Here is a 22693-nt window from a genome sequence, read left to right as displayed (position 1 = left end):
GAGGTGAGGTCAGTGGGAACAAAGGGGGCCGATCCTGTAGGATCCTATAGCTCCATGCTGTCAACTTCGCTTTGACTCTTAAGAATGAGGCAGGAGCTACGGGCAGGTTCTGAGCAGAGGGCTGTGAGCTGACTTCGTTTTCCCAGGCGACTTCTGGCGGCCATGTGCGCAAACTACAGGGCTAGGAGGCAACGCCCACAGTCAGGTGGGTGTGACTGTGGCTGGACTAGGGTGATCCACCCCGTTCCTCGGCAGGCTCCTGGGGGTGTTTGGGAGGGGAGGAGCATATATATGGGATCTCCAGGAGAGAGACCGCCCCCCTCCCCAGCTCTAGACCTACTTCCCCCGCGTACGTAATAAAACACTAAAGGAGAACAGCGGTTCACAACATCCTTGGATCCCCGCACGCTCCTGGAAGACCTCACGTCGTGGCCGTGGAAAGAAGTTTGCCAGTCATTTCCACTGGCTAACGTTGAAAGGGTAGCTGAATGCCGCCCAAGCAGAGGAACATGATGACTAACATTTCCAGAACATTTACCTTGGGCATTGCTTGGAATATCTTATTTGATGTTCACAGAAGCTCCCGTGTGGAAATTAATAACCCCATCTTGCAGATGAGGAAACTGAGGCCCCGAGGGATGTAGTAAGTAGCAGACTGGGCTGCAAGCCAGGCGGTCTGGCTGGGAGCTTGCAATCTTCCCCTGTGCACACCCAGCCTGGGGGGAGGGGTGCATACAGCAACAAGGCCTTGGCAAGTCTGCTGTGCAGAACCCAGACACAGCCCCCTCCCCAAGCCCCAGGATATGAGACCAAAACTGACCTCAGCTTCTACAGTTAGCCTTTGGGATACTCGCTGTTAGATGCTAGATGCAGCAGAGTGGGCATCTGGAGAGTGTGTCTCTGTTCAGTCGCTCAGTCGTGTCCAACCCTTTGCGACCCCATGGACTATAACCTGCCAGGCTCCTTTGTCCTTGGGATTTCCCAGGCAGGAATACCTGGGAAATGGGTTGCCTTTTCCTCCTCCAGGGGATCTTCTTGACCCAGGGATTGAAACTGAGTCCCTTGCATCTCCTGTATTGGCAGGTGGATTCTTTACCACTGTGCCACCTGGGAAGCCCCTTTCTACAGCTGAACCATCCAGAAAAAGGCCAGAAATGACTACCCCTGGGCCCAAATCACCTGGAGATGGAGCATGACTGGAACCCAAGACTGATCATTGTCCGAAGTGAATCACAGAACTACCAAGCTTGCTGGCTGCTTTCTCCATTTTTTTTTCTAATTGTGAAAAAAATACCCATAACGTAAAATTTACCTTTGTAATCACATCGACATTAAGACATTTACATTGTGCAACCATCAATCTTCAGAACGCATTTCATCGATTTTTTTGTTTTTAATTTGGCTGTGCTGGGTCTTAGTTGCAACATGCAGGATTTTGTTTTTTAGTTGCAGCGTGTGGTTCATAGTTCCCTGACCAGGGCTCAAACCTGGGCCACCTGCAATGGGATCTCAGAGTCTTAGCCATTGGACCACCAAGTTGGTGGTCTTCCACCAGCGGGGAAGTCAGGAACTCATTTCATCTTGCAGAATCGAAGCATGACTCCTGTCCCCTTTCCACCTCCACCCAGCTCCCCCATGACCACCATTCCACTTTCTGTCTCTGTGAATCAGACTACCCTAAGCATCTTGTATAAGTGGAATCACAATATTTGTTCTTTAGTGAGTGGCTTATTTTACTCAGCCTAACGTCTTCATTCATGTTGTAGAATATGTCAGTTTCTCCTTTCAGTTTTGACAGATGGGGGCGAGGTGCGGAGAAAAGAACATCCAAGCTTGTGCTTTGCAGTGGGGACTCCAGAGGCTGCAAGGGCATCAAGGAAATTGGATAACACTGGGGAGAGATGTCAGAGACTCCCTGATTCGAAGGTCAGCAGGCAGCAAGATGCAACTGCCACCCGGGTTATGAAGGGCTCAAAGGGTATTTAATGGAGCAGAATACATCAACGTGGAGCTTTTTCACTCCACTGACCCCTTCCTAGAATATTATCTTTAATGCACAAAATGAAACCCTCAGGATCACAAGGGAACCAGTTATACTGAAATACAGTTATCAGTATTTTTTAAAGTCGACAAGGCTGTGACATGGTAATAGGGTCTGGTGTACCAGCACATGGAGAAGGAAATGGCAGCCCCAGTGTTCTTGCCTCGAGAATCCCAGGGACGGCGGAGCCTGGTAGGCTGCCGTCTGTGGGGTTGCACAGAGTAGGACACGACTGAAGCGACTTAGCAGCAGCAGCAGCAGCAGCAGTACCAGCACAGGATGAGAAAGCTAGCTCTCAGTGGGTCTAATCAGTGATAAGTAAGCAATCACTGGAAATTCTAAACACAGTGTGAGAACATCAAAGATTCTTCTTGATGATGGTCTGAAATCCTTGCTCTCACAGGACTCATGTTCTTGTGAGGGAGGCCCTCCCTGAAGCAGAGAAATGTAAAGTGTGGTGATAAAGGCTGCGGAGAATAATAAAGCAGGGAGAATGGATGGATGGTGGGTACTGCATTAAGCAGGGAGATCGGGGAGGGCTTCTCGGAGGAGGTGACATTTGGTTGGAGATGGGAAGGAAGGGAGGGAGGGAGTGAGGATGGGGGTGGCCTGGTGGGACTTCCCAGGTGGAGGAACAGCAAGTGCAAAGGGCCCTGAAGTTAGAGGGTTGTCTGAGGAACAGTGGAGAGGCCAGTGTGGCTGGAGCTGAGTGATCGAGGGGGAGAGAGAGGGAGGAGAGGACACAGGCAGCCTGCAGATCGTTCAGGGTCTTGTGGGCCACAGTGAGGGCTTCGGCTTCTGCTTTGAGTGAAAGACGAACCATGGAGGGCTGTGAACAGAGGAGTTTTCATGCACTCGTTTCCGTTGAAAAAAATTATTATGATTACTCTTAATTAAAATTATTATTGTTGGTGGTGTTACTGTTTTATTATTGCTGTTCCCATGTCAGGAAGGGAGACGGGTGGAGTTTGAATGCAGGACGGGAAACCCGCGCGCGCACCCATTTCGCAAAGGCACCCTGCCTGTCCCCACCAGGGGGCGCCAGAGGCCGGGCGCCCGGTTTGGGGATGGGGGGGCGCCTCGTCCCGCCCCCCCCTTTCTCTGCCCCTCCCGTCCCTCCTCCCCGTTCTGGGCCCCACCCGGCTCAGACAGCTCCGGACGGCACCGCGAGCACAGGCCGCTCCGCGGGCGCCTCCGATCCCCGCGGGACCCCCGCCCAGCTCTCCCTGCCCGGTCCTGCAGTCTGCGCGCCCCCATCGGTGAGTGACCCCCAACCGAGGCTGTCGCCTCCCAGCCTCCGCCCGCGGAGCCCTCGAGCCTGCCCTGGCTCTGGATCATTCTCGTGCACGCCAAAGACCCTCAGTCCCCACCCCAGGCAGTGCGTAGGGGTCTCTCAGTTCTCCCCAGCCCCTCCGGAAACCTCTCTATCTCCCTCACTGTCCCCGACCCCCCACCAGCCCTTTCAATCTGTAACAGTGTTCCCCACTCTCTTCCTCCCTTCGCGTGTCGTCCTTGGGGTCTCCCTCCACCGGATTCTCTATTCTGTTCCTCCTCCCACCCCAAAAGCTCCTCTCCTACCTCACCAACCCCACTGCCTGTCCCACCACCCCAAAGCGTCCTCCCTAAGATGCCCGCCAGGTCCCTCCCTGTGTAGGACACCGCCCAGGGCCCCCTCCCTCTGCCAACAACCCAGGTCTTGGCTCCAGCCTCTCCTTCACCTTTCTGGCACACCCTCCCTGAATTTTCCCCCTCCCACACACGCACACTTGTTTTTTAAAGCACGGTTACGACTTTATGGATTTTAACATATTCGATGTGCAGTTATTTTGGGTGCGCAAATTGTCCCATCTTTGGCCAGCGGGAGTCCTGTAGAGCCGGGACTCCGTCCCTGTCACACGCCCCATCCCAGTTTGAGCGCTTCCCCACTATCTGACCGAGACTTGTTCTTTCCCTGCCTCAGCCCTGGAATTAGCCATTTCTCCCAGAAGCCTCTGTTTCTCTTTTAGTGGAAAATGGTATTTAGAGACTCCAATCTGACCAAAAGTCAGTTCTGTGCAAAGATCAGTAAAATTATAAGCATCCACTTAGACTGATCAAGGGGGAAAAAAAAAAGCAAGCAAAGACACAAATGAAGGATAATCAAGAATGAAAGGGGGAGGGGAGACATCATTACAGATCCTACAGTGAATGAAAGGCTAGTAAGGGGATGTAGAGGCCAGTCTAGGTGCTGGGGGTGCTGGTTGCTGCTGGGTTGGTAATTCGTTCTCTCCCTAACTCCTCAGATCTATGATAGGAGTGTTGGCTCTGAGGTCAGGTTATCTGGAGTCCCAGCTTGAGCACTTACTAGCAAAGTGATCTCAGGGAAGTTATACTATCTTCCTGAACTTCTATTTCCTCATCAGAATAGTGGGGATGATAATAGGCTTACCTTACAAGGCTGTTGTGAAGATTAAATGAGTTAGAGCAGTTTCTGGCATGCAGTGATCACAAACATTATTATTCTTGTGAATGAGAACATCATGATCTGGGGGGATCCAGGCAGTATTGAGACTCATTTCTCATCCTTGTGCTCACATGTTCAGCCACTCTGTCCATCCATTTTATAGTTCCAGGTCCTGAAACCCACCATCCTCTCTGCCTAAATGCCCTTGTCACTCTTCAGGGAGCAGCTCAAAAGTCAGCCCAGGGGGCTTCCCCTGTGGCTCAGCTGGTAAAGAATCTGCCTACACTGTAGGAGGCCTGGGTTCAATCCCTGGGGTGGGAAGATCTCCTGGAGAAGGGAACAGCTACCCACTCCAGTAGTCTGGCCTGGAGAGTACGTATGGAAAAGATTCCACAGGACACAACTAAGACCTGGTACAGCCAAATAAATAATAAACATGAAAAAAAAAAAGATCAGCCCAGCCAGAGCTTTCCTAATCCTGTGATTGGTTCACCCTGTCCCCCTCTCGTGCCTACACATCCACCACCCAGCTTTTCCCAGGCATCGCTGACTGCTTGGTGCCCTGGTGCCCTGCACACTGGAGGCTCTGAGTGTGTGGGGACTGGTCTCTGGTCTATTTTTGGATCCATACCTCTTGACCCATGGTGTGATTTCAGTGAAAACTGCAAAATAATGGAAGGGGTGGGGACGGAGAAAGAAAAAGACGAAGGAGTCCTTTTCTTCGGATCAGCTTCTGCATCCTTTCCCTTGTTTATCTCTTGGGCTTCCACCACCAATCTCGCTTCTTCCAGCATGCCACTGTTACTCTTTCTCTTCCTCTAACTGGAATAATCACCTTCTTCCTCCTTCAGCCGTCAACTCCTGCCATCCACCCTCAGTGCTCTCAGAAGCTCTTCCCCACCTCTTACCCATCCCAGCACCCTTCTCCATTGATTCTACCTTCTGGCTCCCTTTCTTCTCCACCTCCTCCTCCAGGCAGTCCCCCATCAACATCCTCTCCTCCCACAGGTAGCTCTCGCGCTGTGCATCTCCGTCAGCGAGCTCAGTGGGCAGTGTGCAGACATGTTCAGCTGGCTGAAGCGGGGCGGGGCTCGGGGCCAGCCGCCAGAGGCCATCCGCACGGTGACCTCGGCCCTCAAGGAGCTGTACCGCGAAAAGCTGCTGCCTTTGGAGGAGCACTACCGCTTCGGAACCTTCCACTCTCCGGCCCTGGAGGATGCTGACTTCGACGGCAAGCCCATGGTGCTGGTAGCCGGCCAGTACAGCACGGGCAAGACCAGCTTCATTCAGTACCTGCTGGAGCAGGAGGTGCCCGGGTCCCGGGTGGGGCCCGAGCCCACCACCGACTGCTTCGTGGCTGTTATGCATGGTGACACCGAGGGCACTGTGCCTGGCAATGCCCTCGTTGTTGACCCGGACAAGCCCTTCCGTAAACTCAACCCCTTTGGGAACACCTTCCTCAACAGGTGTGCAGCCAACAGCCTGGAGGGTATCTTCCTCTCACTGGACCCCATCTTTGTCTCATCCCTGCCTGTGTCTCTCTCCTTTTCCGTTCTAATTCCCTTCCCTCTACTAGAGCCTTCCTCTTCTTGCCTTCTCTTGGGGAGCAGTTAAGCCAGTGATGCCTGAGTTCGACTCCTGTCTAGCTGGATGACTTTGGGCAAGCAACTTAACCTCTCTATTTCTTATCCTCATCTGGAAAATGGGGATAACCATAGTCCTTCCTCCATAGGGCTGTTGTGGGGACTAAATGAATGAAAACATACAAAGTGCTTAGAACAGCACCCTGCAGAAAGTAAGTGCTCAATTAACATCAGCTCTGATTTTTTTTTTAAGAGTCCTTATTCTTTGTCCTGATCTTCCTTTTCTCTTTCAAGATTCTTTTCCTCTCCAAACCTGATTCTCCTCCGTGCAAGTCCTGGGTTCGCTTCTCATGTGTCCCCTCCTCCTGTCGGTCCCTGCATTGACCCCTGACCTTCCCTCTGCCGCAGGTTCATGTGTGCCCAGCTCCCCAATCAGGTCCTGGAGAGCATCAGCATCATCGACACTCCGGGCATCCTGTCGGGGGCCAAGCAGAGAGTGAGCCGTGGTGAGTGAGGCTGGCCTCCTGGGTCTGAGGGAGGAGGGCCCAGGGTCGCTGCTAGGACCGGGGCCTGTGTGAGCTGAACCCGAGCTGGCTGGGGAGCCGAAGGGAGCTGATGGAAGGCTGTGACTCCTCCGAGCTGGCGCGCGCTGAAGAGTGGGGGAGGCGTGTGGGTGAACACGTGTGAACCCGCTGCTGCTGCATGTCTGGGCGGGTCCAAAGGATGGAGGGGGAGAGACCAAGAGAGAGAGAGAGAGAGAGAGAGAGAGAGAGAGAGAGAGAGAGAGAGGGAGACTCAGAGGTGGACAGAGATTCAGAGGGCGAGGCCGGGATCCAGAGAGATGATCCAGAGAGACAGGAGACCCAGCGAGAAGGCAGAGCCTGGCCGGGAGGCCCTGGGCCCCTGTCAGCTCCTGGCTCCACCTCTGGGCCACGGATGGGGCTGAAGAGGGCCCGGGCCGGGGAGTCTGGGCAGGGGCCAAGGGAGGCCAGGAATTTATAAACAGCTGTGCAGGGAGAGCGGCGGGGGGAGGGGGTGAATTCCAGCGGGCCTCCGGGTGAGCCCGGCCCCCACCCCTGCCCTGCCTGGCTCAGTCTCCACACCGCACCCCCCACCTCCCCCCAGCATTTCTATCCCCTTCCACCCCGGCCCCGCCAGGCCTCGGAGGCCAGAAACTGGGGCAAAGGAGGCTGCAGTGTGGGGCAGAGGGGACCGGGAGGTGACGGCGAGGAGGCAGGGAGGCTGGGCCTCGCTCGGCGAGGGCGCGGAGGGTTACCCGTGTCCCTGGCCGCTGCCCAGCAGGCGCCTGTCCCCCCGGGAGAGAGGCAGCAGACAGCTGCAGAGGACATGCGGGAGTGGGGGAGGTGAGCTGCCAGCCCGATGAGGGGGCAGGGGTCCCTCGGGAGAGTGGGAGGAGGGCCACTCCAAGCCATGGTGGGGGTGCCAGAAGGAGGCTCGAAGGAAGTCGGGGAGAGAACGGGGGTCTCTTTCTGTGGCAGCGAGAGTAGAGGAAAAGGAGAGTGTGTCTGTCTGTCTTGAAGGTGCGTGTGTGTGTGTGTGTGTGTGTGTGTGTGTGTGTGTGTGTGTATGAGCATCTGTGCCCGTGTGGGTGGCTAGGTGTGACTTTGGGCAGTTCCAAGGGCCCCAAGGAGGGGCTTGTGGGATTGTGTGTGACTGTGACTGACCGTGTCTCTGTAGGTAGTTGTATTGTGAAACGTGTGTTTGGTGTGTTGTACAGGGAAACTTTTATGTGACTGTGTGGATCATTTAGTGTGTGTCTGGGAAGGTGTGTGGGATTCCCAGGCGGCTCAGTGGTAAAGAACCCGCCTGCCAATGCAGGAGATGCAGGTTCCATCCCTGGGTCGGGAAGATCCCCTGGAGGAGGAAACGGCAACCCACTCCAGTAGTCTTGCCTGGAGAATCCCATGGACAGCGGAGCCTGGTGGACTGCAGCTGTGTAACTGTGGGTGTGACTTTGAGGTGTCAGCGCTGTGCTCATGGTTGTACCTGTATGTGGCCCTGTAGGACTGAGATGATTTTGTTAGATTGGGTATAACTGCATCTCTGTATACAATTGTGCCCTTGTGTGTACAAGTGAGGGTGTGTGTGTGTGTGTGTGTGTGTGTGCATGAATGTATCTTTTGTGTAACTATACATGATTGCATCTCTCGTTTGGTGGCTGTGCAGGTGTGCACAGGGTCGTTGTGTGCCTGCTGCTGTCTATCTGTTACGTTGTGTGGGTCTCACAACATCTTCACAGTTGTGTGACCTTGGATATCCATGTAGGTTCCAGATTGCTAGCGAGGGTGTGTGTGAGGGTCTGCATCTTCTGGTGTGTGACTCGGATGGTGTCCAGGTGTATGCTTGCTCTAGGGTGCACAACTGTGTATGTGCACTTGTGTGTGCGTTGATGAAGCATGTGGCCTCTGTAGAATGTCTGAATGTACACGTGTGGGATTGTAGCAGAGTGGAGCCTTCTGGCGGGGTTCAGATCTGGCCTCTGCTCCTAAACTGGAGACGTTGGCCGAGCCACTTAACCTCTCCGTGCCTTAGTTTTCTCACCTGTAAAATGGGAACATGATAGTCTCAGGCCATACTGCGTTGATTTCTCCAGTGGTCCAGTGGTTAGGACTCCCTGCTTCCATTGCAGGGGTGCAGGTTCAACCCCACTGGGGGGCTAAGATCCTGTAGCCTGCATGCCACATGGCAAGGCCAAAAAAAGAGTAAAAATGTGTGAGGCACTTAGAGCAGTTTGTGGCCCACAGGCAGTGCTATGGAAGGTCCTGTGATGACCGCTTTTCGAATGTGAGGCTGTCCTTGTGCACCTGGGGTGTCTCCCTGCCACGTCTCCCATTCCCATGCTGACTCAGCCTCCCTCCCTCTCTCCCTCCCTGCATGAGACACACTTTCCAAATCTGGACGTGTGTGTGTGTGTGTGTGTGTGTGTGTGTAGACATTAGGGACGGAGGAGGGGCCCTAGCTTTGGTCCCTCTGTTGACCTGGCCCTTCCTTCCCCCAAAACAGTGTCCCCCACCCCATCCCATCCCGTCCAGTCCCTGTGGCCATAGGAACCTGCTTCCGCTTGGGCAGGATGGGCCGGTACTGGCTCCCCAGCAGAGCATGGAGGCCCCCGGGCTGCAGTTCTGTGCTGTGTGTCTGGAGTAAATTAACCAGTGGATCCCTTAACCACTCTGCTCCTCAGTCTCCCCTTTTGGAAAATGGGGGTCATAAGAGTGCTTGTCTCCTGGAGTCGTTCTGAAGATTCAATGAGTTGAATCGGGGAGGGCATGAGGTGACTTCTGGTAAATCAGCCAGCGACGGCTCTCTGTCCCGCCAGTTAACTCCTCACCCCTCAGATCACCACTCAGTGTTTCCTCCTCCAGGAAGCCCTCCCTGACCACCCAGCCTGGGCGGTCAGGCACCCTCCTCTGGGCTCCTGCGGCTCCCTGGGTTTTCCCATCCCAGCCTGACCACTCTGGATGGTGAGCCCAGTAAGGACAGAACTGGGGCTGTCTGAGCCACCCCGTGGGCTCTGAGGGCGGCCCCTGGATGACTCCGCCATGGTGTCTCGCAGGCATCATGAGGAACATTTGTGGATTGCTCACCATGCACCTAGCTCCGTGGGGGTTTTTTGTTTGTTTTTAATGTTTATTTATTCATTTGGTTGCATCGGGTCTTAGTTGTAGCACGTGGGCTCCAGAGTGTGCAGGCTCAGTAGCTGCGGTGCGTGGGCTTAGTTGCTCCACAGCATGTGGGATCTTACTTCCTCCACCATGGATTGAACCTGTGTCCTCTGCTTTGCAAGGTAGATTCTTAACCACTGGACCACCAGGGAAGTCCTTGTTTTTTCTGTTTTGTTTTTAAAAAGATTTATTGTATAACTTACATGCCTAAAGCTCATTCCTTTTAAGTGTATTGTTCAGAGACAGGCGCTGTTTAAGCTCTTCATATAGCTTAGTTCATGTGTATTCTTTCCGTCTTCACACAGTCCTAGAAGGTAGGTTCTATGATGATTTTCATTTTACCAAAGAGGAAACAGAGCTTCAGAGAGGTTACTTGCTTGCTTAAGGTCACCTAGCTGATGGAAGCCGAGTTGGGATTCAACCCCAGGCCTTCCCGACTGCCAAGTCAGGGGGTCTCAACGGCTCCTCTCTGCTCTCCCAGGCATTGCTTACTGCTGAATGAATGAGAGAATAAGTGAAAAAGCGGACAGCGTGAATGAATGAGTGAATGAAGAAATGAATGGTGAAAGGAATGAATGAATGGGCCCGGGAGCCAGCTGTTGGTGGGATAGGTGCCCTACGAAGGCAAGGACTTTGTGGGTTCCCTGTGGGATCTCCAGTGTCCAGGACAGGGCCCAGCACACAGGAGACTCTCAGTAATTTATTCTTAATAAATTTAGAATATTTAACATTTGCTATGGCAAGACTCTTAACAAGGGCCCATGTAAAATCTTCAGTTGCTGGATGGTAGGGTGATCAGACACATCCTGGGGAGGAGTTGGGGTTGATGGTGGCATTTGGGGGACTCAGAGGTCCATAGAAGCATAGGGAGTCTATTAGGAAACATTTCAGTCTTTAAATAAGGGGACCGATGCAAGCTGCTAATATTTGCCCAAAGAATGAATGGAAAGGGGAGGGGGTGATTGTCTTCTGTAGTCAGATGGCTAGAAGGACTGGGGCCAGAGTGATGGGGGAAATTCTGGAGGCTGGGGGGGCGGGGCAGAGCTATTTCCCACAGACAAAATTTTCAGTGGTTAACAACCTGAACATCCATACAGTCCAGTTTGAGCCCAAAGCAATGAATGTGTCCCAGTGGCTGGAGGCTGGGGGCTGACCTCTGCTTTGGGGGACTGGAGCCCCTGTGACTCAGCGGTAAAGAATCTGCCTGCAATGCAGGAGACACAAGAGAGGCCAGTTCGATCCCTGGGTGGGGAAGATTCCCTGGAGGCGAGCATGGCAACCCACTCCAGTATTCTTGCATGGAGAATCCCATGGACAGAGGAGCCTGTTGGGCTACAATCCATGGGGTCGCAGAATCGGACACGACTATAGCGAGAACGCAGGCACACGCCCCTGTACCACCCCTCCCCGCAGGCTACGACTTCCCGGCTGTGCTGCGCTGGTTTGCCGAGCGCGTGGACCTCATCATACTGCTCTTCGATGCTCACAAGCTGGAGATCTCGGACGAGTTCTCGGAGGCCATTGGCGCCCTGCGAGGCCACGAGGACAAGATCCGCGTGGTGCTTAACAAGGCTGACATGGTGGAGACGCAGCAGCTGATGCGTGTCTACGGGGCGCTCATGTGGGCGCTGGGCAAGGTGGTGGGCACACCTGAGGTGCTGCGCGTCTATATCGGCTCCTTCTGGTCCCAGCCCCTGCTGGTACCCGACAACCGGCGCCTCTTCGAGCTGGAGGAACAAGACCTTTTCCGTGACATCCAGGGCCTGCCGCGCCACGCGGCGCTGCGCAAGCTCAATGACCTGGTGAAGAGGGCCCGGCTGGTGCGGGTGAGCAGTGATGGGGGATGGGGAGGCAGCGGCCGCTCTTGCCTTTCCTCTGATCTTCCTCTACTTGGCTGCTGGTCCCAGATCTGGCATCAGCTCTCTGATGAGTTAGTTCTCTAATCTGAGAAAGTTCTCCTGTTGTGCCTGGCCCTCTGCCGGGTGGTACTGGGAAGGGAGCTTTGACCACAGCAGGCCAGGGGAGAAGACCGTTTCATCCCCAGAGTGACCATCCAGCATGGTCAGGGCTGAGAACGCGGGAGCCCAGGGGAAATCCTGGAGAACTTCTTGGAGGAGAGGGCATCTGAGCTGCAAACTGGAGGATTATGAGGATGAGGAGGGGAAAGGATTCTAGAAAATGGGGCCAGCAAGTGCATGGACTGGCAATGAGAACATGGCCAGTTCAAGGAAGAGGGGAAATGCCAGTGTTGAACCAGTATAGATGGTGGGAGTAACTGCATCTGGGGGTGGGGGTGGGGGTGGGGGGCCGTGAGAGTCAGATCACCCGGGACTGTGGTCTGGAACCTGAACTTTGTCCCAAGGGCACTGGGAAGCCATGGAAGGACTCAGGGGAGGGGAGGGACAGGGTCAGACCCTCGCTGCCTTCTGGAGGGTGGATTCAAGGGCAGTAAGACTGGGCTCCCAGACTAGGGAGGAGGCTGGGGGACCAAGGAACAAGGAGAAGCCTGGATCAGGACATAGCCTCTGGGAAGGAGAGGGGAGCACTGATTTAAGAGCGTTTTTTGGAAGCCGAATGGAATATTCACAGGGGAGGCTGCCAGCCAGGCTGGAGGTGGGGCAGGAAGCCGAGCAGGCAAGGAGGCCTGCAAGGTTATGGGGGGTGGAGGAGCCTGAGGTGTTGGTTTAAGGAGCAGCAGAGGGGGTGAGTCAGAGCCCCCAGCCCCCACCCTAGGAATCCTCCTTAGGAGGGAGAGGCCCAGTGTGGTCAGCTCCTAAAGCCTCCAGAAAACACCTTTCTCTCCTCTGCCCAGGCCCTGGACTGTCTGTCTGACCTTCTGTCTGTCTGTCTCTCTAGATCTCCTCATTCTTACCTCTTTCTGTTTTTTGCTCTTATTCTTTTTTCCCTCATCATTCTCTTTTCTCTTTCTCTCCTCTCTCTTCATCCTCTCCTTCCCTCGGTCTCCCCGGGTCACCCACTTCCCCCACGGACCCGGTCCCGCAGGCCCTCGGGGAAGCAGACGGCAGCAGGAGCTAGAACCCCCAAGGTCCGTGGGACCGAGAGGCGGGGTGGGGCCGGACACCTGGTGCCCCCACCACGCAGGAGGCGTCTCCGGAAACCCAGACAAACCCCGGAGCCCCGGACCCGCGCCCCGGCTCAGCCCGCCCACCCACCTTATCTCTTCCTGGCACCTTCCCCCGCTTCCTCTCTGGAAAAGCCATTAGCGCCCTCCCTCCTCCCGTCTTCTGGATTCCAGAAGAGCTGCCCTTAGGCCCCGCCCCCTCTCCCTATTGGCCCGCTCTCACAGGCCCCACCCACCTGCCTGGCCACACCCCTGTCCTGATTGGCCCCCTGAGACCTGCAGACCACGCCTACCCCTTGCTCCTGCAGCTCCTCTGTGGCTCCCCAGGGCCACTCAAGATATGGGGTCTACTGTGAGCAAGCCTCGGTGCCCTTTCCCAGCCCTGTGTCACCCGCTCATCCCTCACGTGTGATTCTGCCACACCTGGTCCAGCTATCGAACAACAGTCCACACCTTTCACCTCCCCACATGCTTTCCCCCAACAGTACAAGTCCTCTCCTCACTCTTGGTAACAACTCCTCTATGCCTCAGTTTCCCTATCTGCAACGATCTAGGATGTGGGTGAGCCCTCTGGCTCTGCCCTTTGTTTGAAACGACAGCTGCTGTTAGAAGGGGCGATTTCCATGTGCTGTGTGACGCTTCAAGCCAGGGTCTTGGGAGGTTCTGATTCTAAAGAGGCCAGGATGCCCTGAGCCTTCCTACAGAGCTCTCTGAGGCAGCTCAGTAGCTTTCATTCCACAAATAGTGACTGAGCCCTGACAGTGTGCTCCTGTACTGTTCTAAACCCTGGGGATGCTGTAGGAAACAAAAGCAGATAGTTTCTTTTCTTGTAGAATTGCTTTTTAATGGGGGAGTGAGTATTAAATAAATTCAGCTCTAATACACTGAATTCTATACACTGAATACACTGATAAGGATTATGAAGAAACATGAAGCAGAGGAGAGACTGATGGGCTATTTAAGGGACCGGGGTCATCAAGGAGGGTCTCCTGGAGGAGGTGATTCCCGAGCAGAGAACTAAAGGAGGGGAAGGGGTGAACAGAGGGGAGATCTGGGGGAAACTGTACCCAGGCAGAGGGAACAGCAAGTGCAAAGGCCCTGAAACCGGGACATGCTTGAATATGGAGCCCAGGGTGGCTGGAGGAGACGGGATGGTGGAGATGGAAGGATATGAGGATTCAAAGCCAGCCAAGGTGCCACCAGAATGTTTAGCATTCTAAACCAATGACTCACTAAAGGGAATTTTTAACAAGTGTTTTTAATTGAACATTTAAGACCATCTCATGGGAAAGCACTCATGTACTGTCAAAGGTGCCCCCTCCCACCCCTGACCCCAACAGCCCTCAGGTTCTCTTTCCTGCAGACAACCCCAAGAATAGTTTCTTCTTTTTCCAGATACATTCTATTTTTACTTAAGCATATCCATTTAATTATTGAGCTTCCTACTTAAAAATAGGGCTTTCCTGGTGGCTCAGATGGCAAATAATCTGCCTGCAATGCGGGAGACCTGGGTTCCATCCCTGGGTTGGGAAGATCCCCGTGGAGGAGGGCATGGCAACCCACTCCAGTATTCTTGCCTGGAGAATCCCCGTGGACAGAGGAGCCTGGTGGGCTGCAGTCCATGGGGTCACAAAGAGTCAGACACAACTGAGCGACTAAGCACAGCACATTTAAAAACAGGACATGAATGCTGGTTTTCTCTCCTCGTTTACTTTTTGATAACATACGAGATTGTGGCTCAAAGGGTCTCAAGTGCACTGGTTTACTTCACAAATATTTCTTGAGTCTTTTCTCTGCACACTGTGCCAGCGCTGGGGAAGAGGAAACAGACAAGGTCCCAGCCCTCCTGGAGCACACATTCTGATGGAAGGAGACAGAATAAGTAAATAATGATGAATTGCTAGAAGTGCTGTGAATGAAACAATGAGAGTAAAGATAGAAAGAAATTGGATGGTGGTGCGTGGGGCACCTGCTTCCCACGGGATGGTCTCTGTGAGGAGGTGACATCAGAAGGAAGCTGAAGGGTGGGATTTCCCCGGTGGCCCGGCTGTTAAGCCTCTGCCTTCCAGTGCAGGGGGCACAAGCTCGATCCCTGGTAGGGGAACTAAGAACTAAGATCCACATGTAGCCTGGTGTGGCCAAAAAAAGAAGAAGGAAACTGAAGGACTCAGTTGTTGGGAGACCAGGGCAGAATTCCAGGCAGAGGGTAGCATGTGCAAAGGCCTTGATGTAGGAAAGAGTTTTGCAGGCTGATTTAAAAAAACAAAAGGAAGGCTGTTGAGGAAGCTGGAGCAGATAGGGGCAGGGGGCAAGGCATGCAGAGTAGTGCTTCTCAAACTTTCCATCTCGGGACCTCGTTACACTCTTAAACATTATTGAAGACCTCAAAGAGTTTGTATATACACAGACTAGATCCTTCTGTATTAACCATACTAGGAAACTGAGGGAATTCCCTGGTGGTCCAGAGCTTAAGACTTGGCGCTTTCACTGCCATGGCCTGAGTTCAGTCCCTGGTCAGGGAACTAAGATCCCACGAGCCTCGTGGCGCAGCCCAAAAAAGAAAAAGTTAAAACTGAGAGAACGTTTCACTTTCTCGCATAATATTAATTAACCAACAATACTTATATTGGCCTCACCATGAGGCTTGTAGGATCTTACTTCCCCGACCAGGGATTGAACCTGAGTCCTTGGCAGTGAAAGTGTGGAGTCCTAACCACTGGACCACTGGCGAATTCCTAAACAATACTTACATACGTATTAGTAGATAACAATTTATTATAAATGTTATCAATACATTATTGATCATGCCAATGTATATTAACAGATATTGAGAGTCTTATCAAATCATTTAAAATAGCAAGAAAAACCTACTGCCTGTTAACCTAAGTAACAGATGTTTTGGGCTTCCTTGGTGGCTCAGATGGTAAAGAGTCTGCCTGCAATGCAGGAGACCTGGGTTTGATCTCTTGGTCAGGAAGATCCCCTGTAAAAGGAAATGGCAACCCACTCTAGTATTCTTGCCTGGAGAATCCTGTGGACAGAGGAGCCTGGTGGGCTACAGCCCATGGGGTCACAGAGTCAGACATGACTGAGCGACTAAGCACTCAAACACACAACAGATGTTTTATGAAAATTAACTGTTTTCCAAATCCCCCCCCCAGAACAACTTAGAGAGGACAGTGGCCCTGTTTTACATGTTTGCAAATCTCTTTAATGTCTGGCTTCAAAGGCGACATCTGGATTCGAACATCTGTTTCTACATTCAGTTAGTTGCAGTATCTTTTAGCCTTTAAAAATTCCATGCTTCACTCAGGAGGAAATGAAGGTAAAAAGACACATAGCACCTCAGCATTCTTGTGAAAGTAGTTTTGAGTGTGCAAACCCCTGAAAGAGTCTTGGGGACCCCCTGGGGACTCCCTGGACCACACTTGGAGAATTGCTGCCATAAGGCCTTGGCGGCTGTGGGAGGAATTTTGCACTTGGATAAGAAACAAATTGAGACTTGGGAGCAGTGTCTCATGGTCTGGCACTTGTTCCTAAAAAAACAAAAAACTCCAGCTGCTGCTTCATGGGGAAAGGATTGAAGGGGCCAGAGGGTGAGCCAGGAGTCCAGTGGGGTGACAGGTGTGTCCCCCACCAGGCAAGAGATGGTGAGGTGGAGAGAAATGGAAAAGTAGAAGAGAGGTTTAGGAGTTCAAAGGACTGACTGATGAAATGGATGTGACCAATGAGGAGGAAGGATCAAATCAGGAGTAATTTCCAGATCTCTGGGCTCCACTGGGCAGGCAGAGGTGGAGGGCGGGTGCAATTTGCCTCCAGAGATGGGCACAGCTGAGGGTGATACGGCTCTGGGGGTGGGGCCTGAATTCCACCGCGGGCATCCCGAGATGGAGCTGTCCAGGAATGTTGACAAGGCAGTCGGCTCTGAGTTGAGCTCCAGGGAGAGGCCAAGGCTGGTATGTAGACTTGGCAGTGGACGTGAAGGGATGTTTAAGCCATGGGAGGGGCTGAGATGACCTAGAGAAGAGGGGAGAGCCCCTGTACCCACGGCAGCAGCAGCTCACCTGTAACTGTTAGAAATTCGCACCCTCAGGCCCCATGCCGGACCTGGTGAATTGGAAACTCCAGCCAACCCATGTTTTTAAGGAGTCCCCCCAGGTGACAGAGGCAGGCTCAGGCGAGAACTCTCCTCCCTACAGGTTCACGCCTACATCATCAGCTACCTGAAGAAGGAGATGCCCTCCGTGTTTGGGAAGGAGAACAAGAAGAAGCAGCTGATCCTCAAGCTGCCCGTCATCTTCGCCAAGATTCAGTTGGAGCATCACATATCTCCTGGCGACTTCCCGGACTGCCAGAAGATGCAGGTGGGAGGCCGCCCAGGAGGGAGGGGAAAGGGGTGATGGGAAGGTCAGCGTCTGTAGGCTCAGGATGGGGCCTTGAAAACTAGAGGGAGAAGATGGCAGGTTCCTGAAAGCACCTCCCACAAATGGTTCCATGAGAGTATGGTTGTGTGAGTTAGGATAAGGGAATGAAGACAAAACCAAAGTAATAGTGGCTTAATTAAGATAGATGTTTATTTCTCTCCTTCATAAAATATCCTGGAAGATGGTCCAGGGCTCATTTGGTGCTTTACAGAGTCAGGGACCCAGTTCTCTTCTGTCCATGCCTGGCCCATTCTCTTCCATGCCTGGCCTCCAGGCCCAAGAACTCCTCATGGTACAAAATGGCTGTGGAAACTCCAGCCATTGAGTCTGCATTCCAGCCAGCAAGAAGTGGGGGAGGGGGGAGTTAATGGTACAATCTCTCTAAGAACACTTTTTAGAACAGTGCTGTCCAATACTACTTTCTATGATGATGGAAATAGTCTATGCTGTGCTGTCCAATGTAGTAGGCACTAGCCACATTAAACCTGAAATTTTAGGTTTTAACTAATTTAAATAACCATATGTGGCTACTATATTGAACAGGCTAATTCTGGAGTTGCAAGCGCAACTTGTGCTGACTCTGGTTGGCCAGAACGTAGTCACATGGCCACCGTGCTGCAAGGGAAGCTGGGAAATGTAGTTTTCCCTCTAGGTGCCCAGGTAACATTTGGGGATTCTATACTGAGAAGGGAAGATGGATATTGGGGGAATCACTGAAGGCTCCTCCCATGTTCAGGCCTAGGATTAACCAGTGACACGGAAAGCACTGGGTCTGGGTGCGGCAGCCTGGGGTAAATGAAGAGCCACTGGAGGTGGGCCGGGGCAGGAGCAACCAGTGGACATGGGGACAGAGATCCAAGCTCAGGCATGGAGGTGAGGACTAGCCCCTTGGCCCAGGCACTGCTTTGAGGCTGTGTTGGGGTGATACTCAAAGCCCGTGACCTTTAGGCCCGTGACCTTACCCCAAGACTGAGGAATTACAGTACAGTGAAATTCCTCTTGGCCACTGACTAGCTCCATGAACCTGTGCAAGTCACTCACCTTTCTTGAGCCTCAGTTTCTTCAACTGGAAAATGGGCATCAACCTGATTGTATCTACCCTGGATGCTGAATTGGCTGGTGTTAGTGACTTCCTTAGGACAGTATCTAGCACCGAGGTTGGGCTGGATCAAGATTTCTCAACCTCTGAGCTACTGACATTTGGGACTAGATAATTCTGCATTGTAGGGGGCTCTCTTGTGCATTGCAGCCCCCTGTGCTTAGCAGCATCCCTGGCCTCTACTCACTAGATGTCAGTAGCACTCCTGAATTATGACAATCCAAAACATCTCCAGATACTGCCCACTGTCCCCTGGGGGATACCACCATCCCTGGCTGAGAGCCACTGGACTCGATAAAGAGCAGCCGTGAAGATTACACTGATGTTTACTGAGTACTTGATCCAGATGAATTCATTTAGCCTTTGCCACCTCCCAATGAGGGGAGTGCTAGTTCTCAACCTGTTTTACAAATCTGAAAACTGACAGGGAAACCAGAGAAGTTAAGTCACTTTCCTGAGGACGCACAGCTCCCAAGTGACAGCTGGGCTGGAACCTGGGCAGTCTGGCCTTGGAGTCCTCCTCACTCACAACCATGACACCCCTGTCACTTTTTTGTTGTTATGACTTTTTTTCTGGCTAGGCTGGGTCTTCGTTGCTGCTCAGGCTTTTCTCTAATTGTGGCGAGCAGAGGGTACTCGGGTTGTGGTGCGTGGGCTTCTCACTGCGGTGGCTTCTCTTGTTACAGAGCACAGGCTTTAGGGCTCACGGGCTTCAGTATTTGCTGCATTTGGGCTCAGCAGTTGCAGCTCTCGGGCTCTAGAGCACAGGCTCAATAGTGTGGTACTCGGGCTTAGGTGCTCCAAGGCATGCGGGATCATCTCAGATCAGGGATCAAACCCGTGACTCCGGCATTGGCAGACAGATTCTTTACCACTGAGCCCCACCAGCCCCCACACCCCCGTCTCTTTATGGTCACAATCAGCAGGCCTCTCTGCCTTGGCTCTGGAAATTAACGTGGCGCCAGAATGTGGATCAGTCTTTGCAGCGACTCTCCTGGTGCCACTGACTTAGCAACAGTGCATGTGAGAAGCAGGGTGACCACAGACTCCGCCCAGCAGCGGCTCAGCTCTTGCACCAGATGACTTCTTGCCTGGGGCCAGGATTCGGGGGGTGGTGGCATGGTGGGGGCGGTCCCAGGATCTCCTGATGACTTGTCCATCCCAAACCTAACCACCAAATAGGAAGCAAGCTGCTTAGCCCTTTCTGTGTGGTGGGATAACAGAGCCAGCAGGGTGGCAGGAATTGCATTTTCTTAACTTGCATGATGGTGGGGGGTGCTGGCTGGGTGGCTGGGGTGCCATAGAGGGTGGGCAGGGCTGAGGGTTGTGCTCTGGTAAAGCCAGGGCTCATGTCACCATGTTGAAATCCTCCTCCACTGGCTGGTGGACGGCTGCTGCTCTGAGTCAGAGGCCCCCGTTCTCCCTCCCGTCCAGTGAGTCACGGGGTGGTGGGATCTTGCTGCCAAGTCTCTTCTGAGTGGTGGGTACCCGGATGAATTGGGGTGTTCCCCCATAATCAGATACTTCTGCCCGTCTCCATCAAGAGCTGCCCAAGTGTCCTGGAGCCAGCACGGGGCTGGAGGGCCTGGGGATGGTCCTTCCTAACTTCTATGTGTTCCCCCCCACCCACCCCCGCAACCAGGAGCTGCTGATGGCTCACGACTTCACCAAGTTCCACTCGTTGAAGCCGAAGCTGCTGGAGGCCCTGGATGAGATGCTGACCCACGACATCGCCAAGCTCATGCCCCTGCTCCGGCAGGAGGAGCTGGAGAGCACGGATGTGGGTGTGCAGGGGGGCGCTTTCGAGGGCACCCACATGGGTCCCTTCGTGGAGCGGGGGCCCGACGAGGCCCTGGAGGACGGCGAGGAGGGCTCGGATGACGACGCCGAGTGGGTGGTGACCAAGGACAAGTCCAAGTATGATGAGATCTTCTACAACCTGGCGCCGGCCGACGGCAAGCTGAGCGGCACCAAGGCCAAGACCTGGATGGTGGGTACCAAGCTCCCCAACTCCGTGCTGGGCCGCATCTGGAAGCTGAGCGATGTTGACCGCGACGGCATGCTGGACGACGAGGAGTTCGCCCTGGCCAGCCACCTCATCGAGGCCAAGCTCGAGGGCCACGGGCTGCCCACCAACCTGCCCCGCCGCCTGGTGCCACCTTCCAAGCGGCGCCACAAGGGCTCAGCCGAGTGAGCCAGCCCCCCGCCCCACCCTCGCCTGCCCGTTCTCCCTCCCTCTTGCCTCTTGCTGTGGCTCCCCAGCTCCGGATGGCTGCACACACATCTCCACCCCCGGCCCACAAGCACACTGCCTGCCCACTCTCCCAGCTGTAAGGATGGGGGTCCCTCTGCCCCCACCCCCCACCGTCAGACAGTGGGGACCAGGGGAGGGGCAAGGCTTCTCTGCCCACCCTTCACACCTCTACCCTCACTTAGCACATCATTCCAACACTAACACACAGAAGCACCCATCCGTGCCTCATTCATTCACGTATTTATTGAGCACCTTCTATGTTCAGGGCTCCTTCTAGACACTGGGGAGTAAAACAGACACATTTATCTGCTGCTCTCATGGAGCTGACATTCTCAGGAGAGAGCACACCCAAGGGTCACTCACACTCAGACACACACCCAGCCCCAGCCAGTCTGATCCCTGGTTCTGAGCAAGACCCCTCGCCTATCCCCATAAGTGAGCCGCCGCTTGGTTGAAATGACTAACACAGGGGCCCCACCGCCCCACGTCCTCTTGCCCATCAGGGAAAGGCCCCTCCACCCCATCGGGTCCTCGGGCCTAGGGACCACCGGGGGCTCAGAGCAGGGAGATGCAACCTCCTACTTCCTCCGCGGGACCCTTCTTAGCCCCTCCCCCCAGTTCCGGCCACACCCCTTTCTTGACTAAGGATCCTCGGTGGACAAAAAGCCCCCTCCACGCCTGCTCCTCCCAGACCCGCACACATTCTGAGGCCCTTCTGTCTTCCACGGCTCACCTGCTTTGGACTGAAAGCCTGGCCTACTTCCCCCTCCTCCCGCACCCCAGGCTCCCCACAACCGATGGTCTGCATTTTAGACGGCGGGGGGCGCGGCCTCTCCGTCCACCGTCCATATTTAAGTGGAGCCCCTGCCAGATAGGAAGGCCCCAGGACGTCATTTTAGTCCCCTTTTCAGGGACGTCGTGGGGGGGAGGGGTTCTTGGTGCTACAGCCCTCCCTCCCCTCCCCTAAAAGGAACTCTCACCCCCCACTACACACACCTTTCCCTGCCTTCACCACACATTAGTGCTTGACCCTGGTGGGGGACCCCACGGAAAAGATGGGGGGAAGAGCGAAATAGATGGGGATGACGCCCCCTCCAGGGAGCTCGCTGGGATTTCCACGCCCATCACCCCTCACCCCATGCCCCGGAGGGGACTGTGAACGGAACAGCGTTCCCACAGTGCAAATAAAGCCAAGGCTTCTTTCCCAGTGCGAGTCTGGCTGTCTTGGGATGGGATGAGGGCAGGGATCGCTCTCCGCCCAAACTCCCCGGGGAAGGAGGGCCCTGGGCAGGACCTCACGGTGCAGGGCAGGCGTTGGAGGGGGTGGGGGGTGGCCCAAGCTCTCAGGGGCGGAGGTGGAGGCCATGACTCAATGCATCGGGAGCCTGATGACTCAGGCCTGGGCTGGGGGCCAGACCGACATATTTTCCGTAGAAAAATTACTCTGGGCCCTCCCTCTGGGACATCCCTCCCTCCTACCTCCTGCCGCGGGAGCCTGGGAACCAAGCCCTGGGGCGTAGGGTTTTGTGTGTGTGTGTGCGCGTGTGTGTGCGCCCCTGCCCTCCTCCCTGTCCTCCAACGTCCACCCACACAACCTGGGTACACAGTTCTTGACACGTAACAGCAGCGGGCTCCCGGAGGAGAGGCGGTGATGCTGCCCATCAGGACCACCAAGTGTGCTCACCCGCTGGCTCACACCCGGGGGGCTCGGGCCTCCGCAACGCAGCGGACCCAGCTCCTGGTTCCGCGGACTCAAACCCAGACCACACCCACGGCGCCCGGGGACACGCTGTCCTCGCGCCTTCCCCGCCCACGCGCGCCCAGTGGCTCGGCTCCTGGCGCCCCCTGGTGGACGCTCGAGAGCTAGGCTGGCGAGTCGGTGACCACACACCCCCTTCTCTCACTCCCAACCCCCCACCCCCGGCCCGGTCCCAGGTGATGATGAGTAAGCGAGTCTCCAGGGCCACAACCCGGGGGCCTGTCACCTCTCCCATGCCAAGTTCTGCAGTGTGAATCCCCGGGTGGCGTTTTCCCTCTCTGTGCGTTTATGAGGCTCTGGATCCCTATGGATGCTTGCCAGGGCC

General features: G+C 54.5%; 1 protein-coding gene across 1 annotated transcript; it reads left to right on the top strand.

Moving 5' to 3' along the window:
• Window positions 1–3187: 3187 nt before the first annotated feature.
• Window positions 3188–21816, top strand: EHD2 (EH domain containing 2). Its single transcript, XM_081515430.1, has 6 exons — window positions 3188–3300; window positions 5493–5950; window positions 6476–6573; window positions 11164–11576; window positions 17032–17196; window positions 19998–21816. Exons 2-6 carry the CDS (start codon window positions 5547–5549, stop codon window positions 20547–20549), a joined length of 1632 nt encoding a protein of 543 aa, XP_081371556.1. The 5' UTR covers window positions 3188–3300; window positions 5493–5546; the 3' UTR covers window positions 20550–21816.
• Window positions 21817–22693: the final 877 nt, after the last annotated feature.

This window comes from Giraffa tippelskirchi, chromosome 7 (genome assembly GCF_054371585.1).
Source record: "Giraffa tippelskirchi isolate mGirTip1 chromosome 7, T2T-mGirTip1v1.2.pri, whole genome shotgun sequence".
Classification (NCBI taxonomy): Eukaryota; Metazoa; Chordata; class Mammalia; order Artiodactyla; family Giraffidae; genus Giraffa; species Giraffa tippelskirchi.
The sequence above is the reverse complement of the archived record's forward strand: the minus strand, read 5'-3'. Positions and strand labels throughout refer to the sequence as shown.

Coding starts and splice junctions, on each gene's coding strand:
- EHD2 (XM_081515430.1), top strand. CDS start 5,547: ATGTTCAGCTGGCTGAAGCGGGGCGGGGCTCGGGGCCAGCCGCCAGAG. Junction 5,951..6,475: donor GGGAACACCTTCCTCAACAG/GTGTGCAGCCAA, acceptor CCTCTGCCGCAG/GTTCATGTGTGCCCAGCTCC. Junction 6,574..11,163: donor CAAGCAGAGAGTGAGCCGTG/GTGAGTGAGGCT, acceptor CCCTCCCCGCAG/GCTACGACTTCCCGGCTGTG.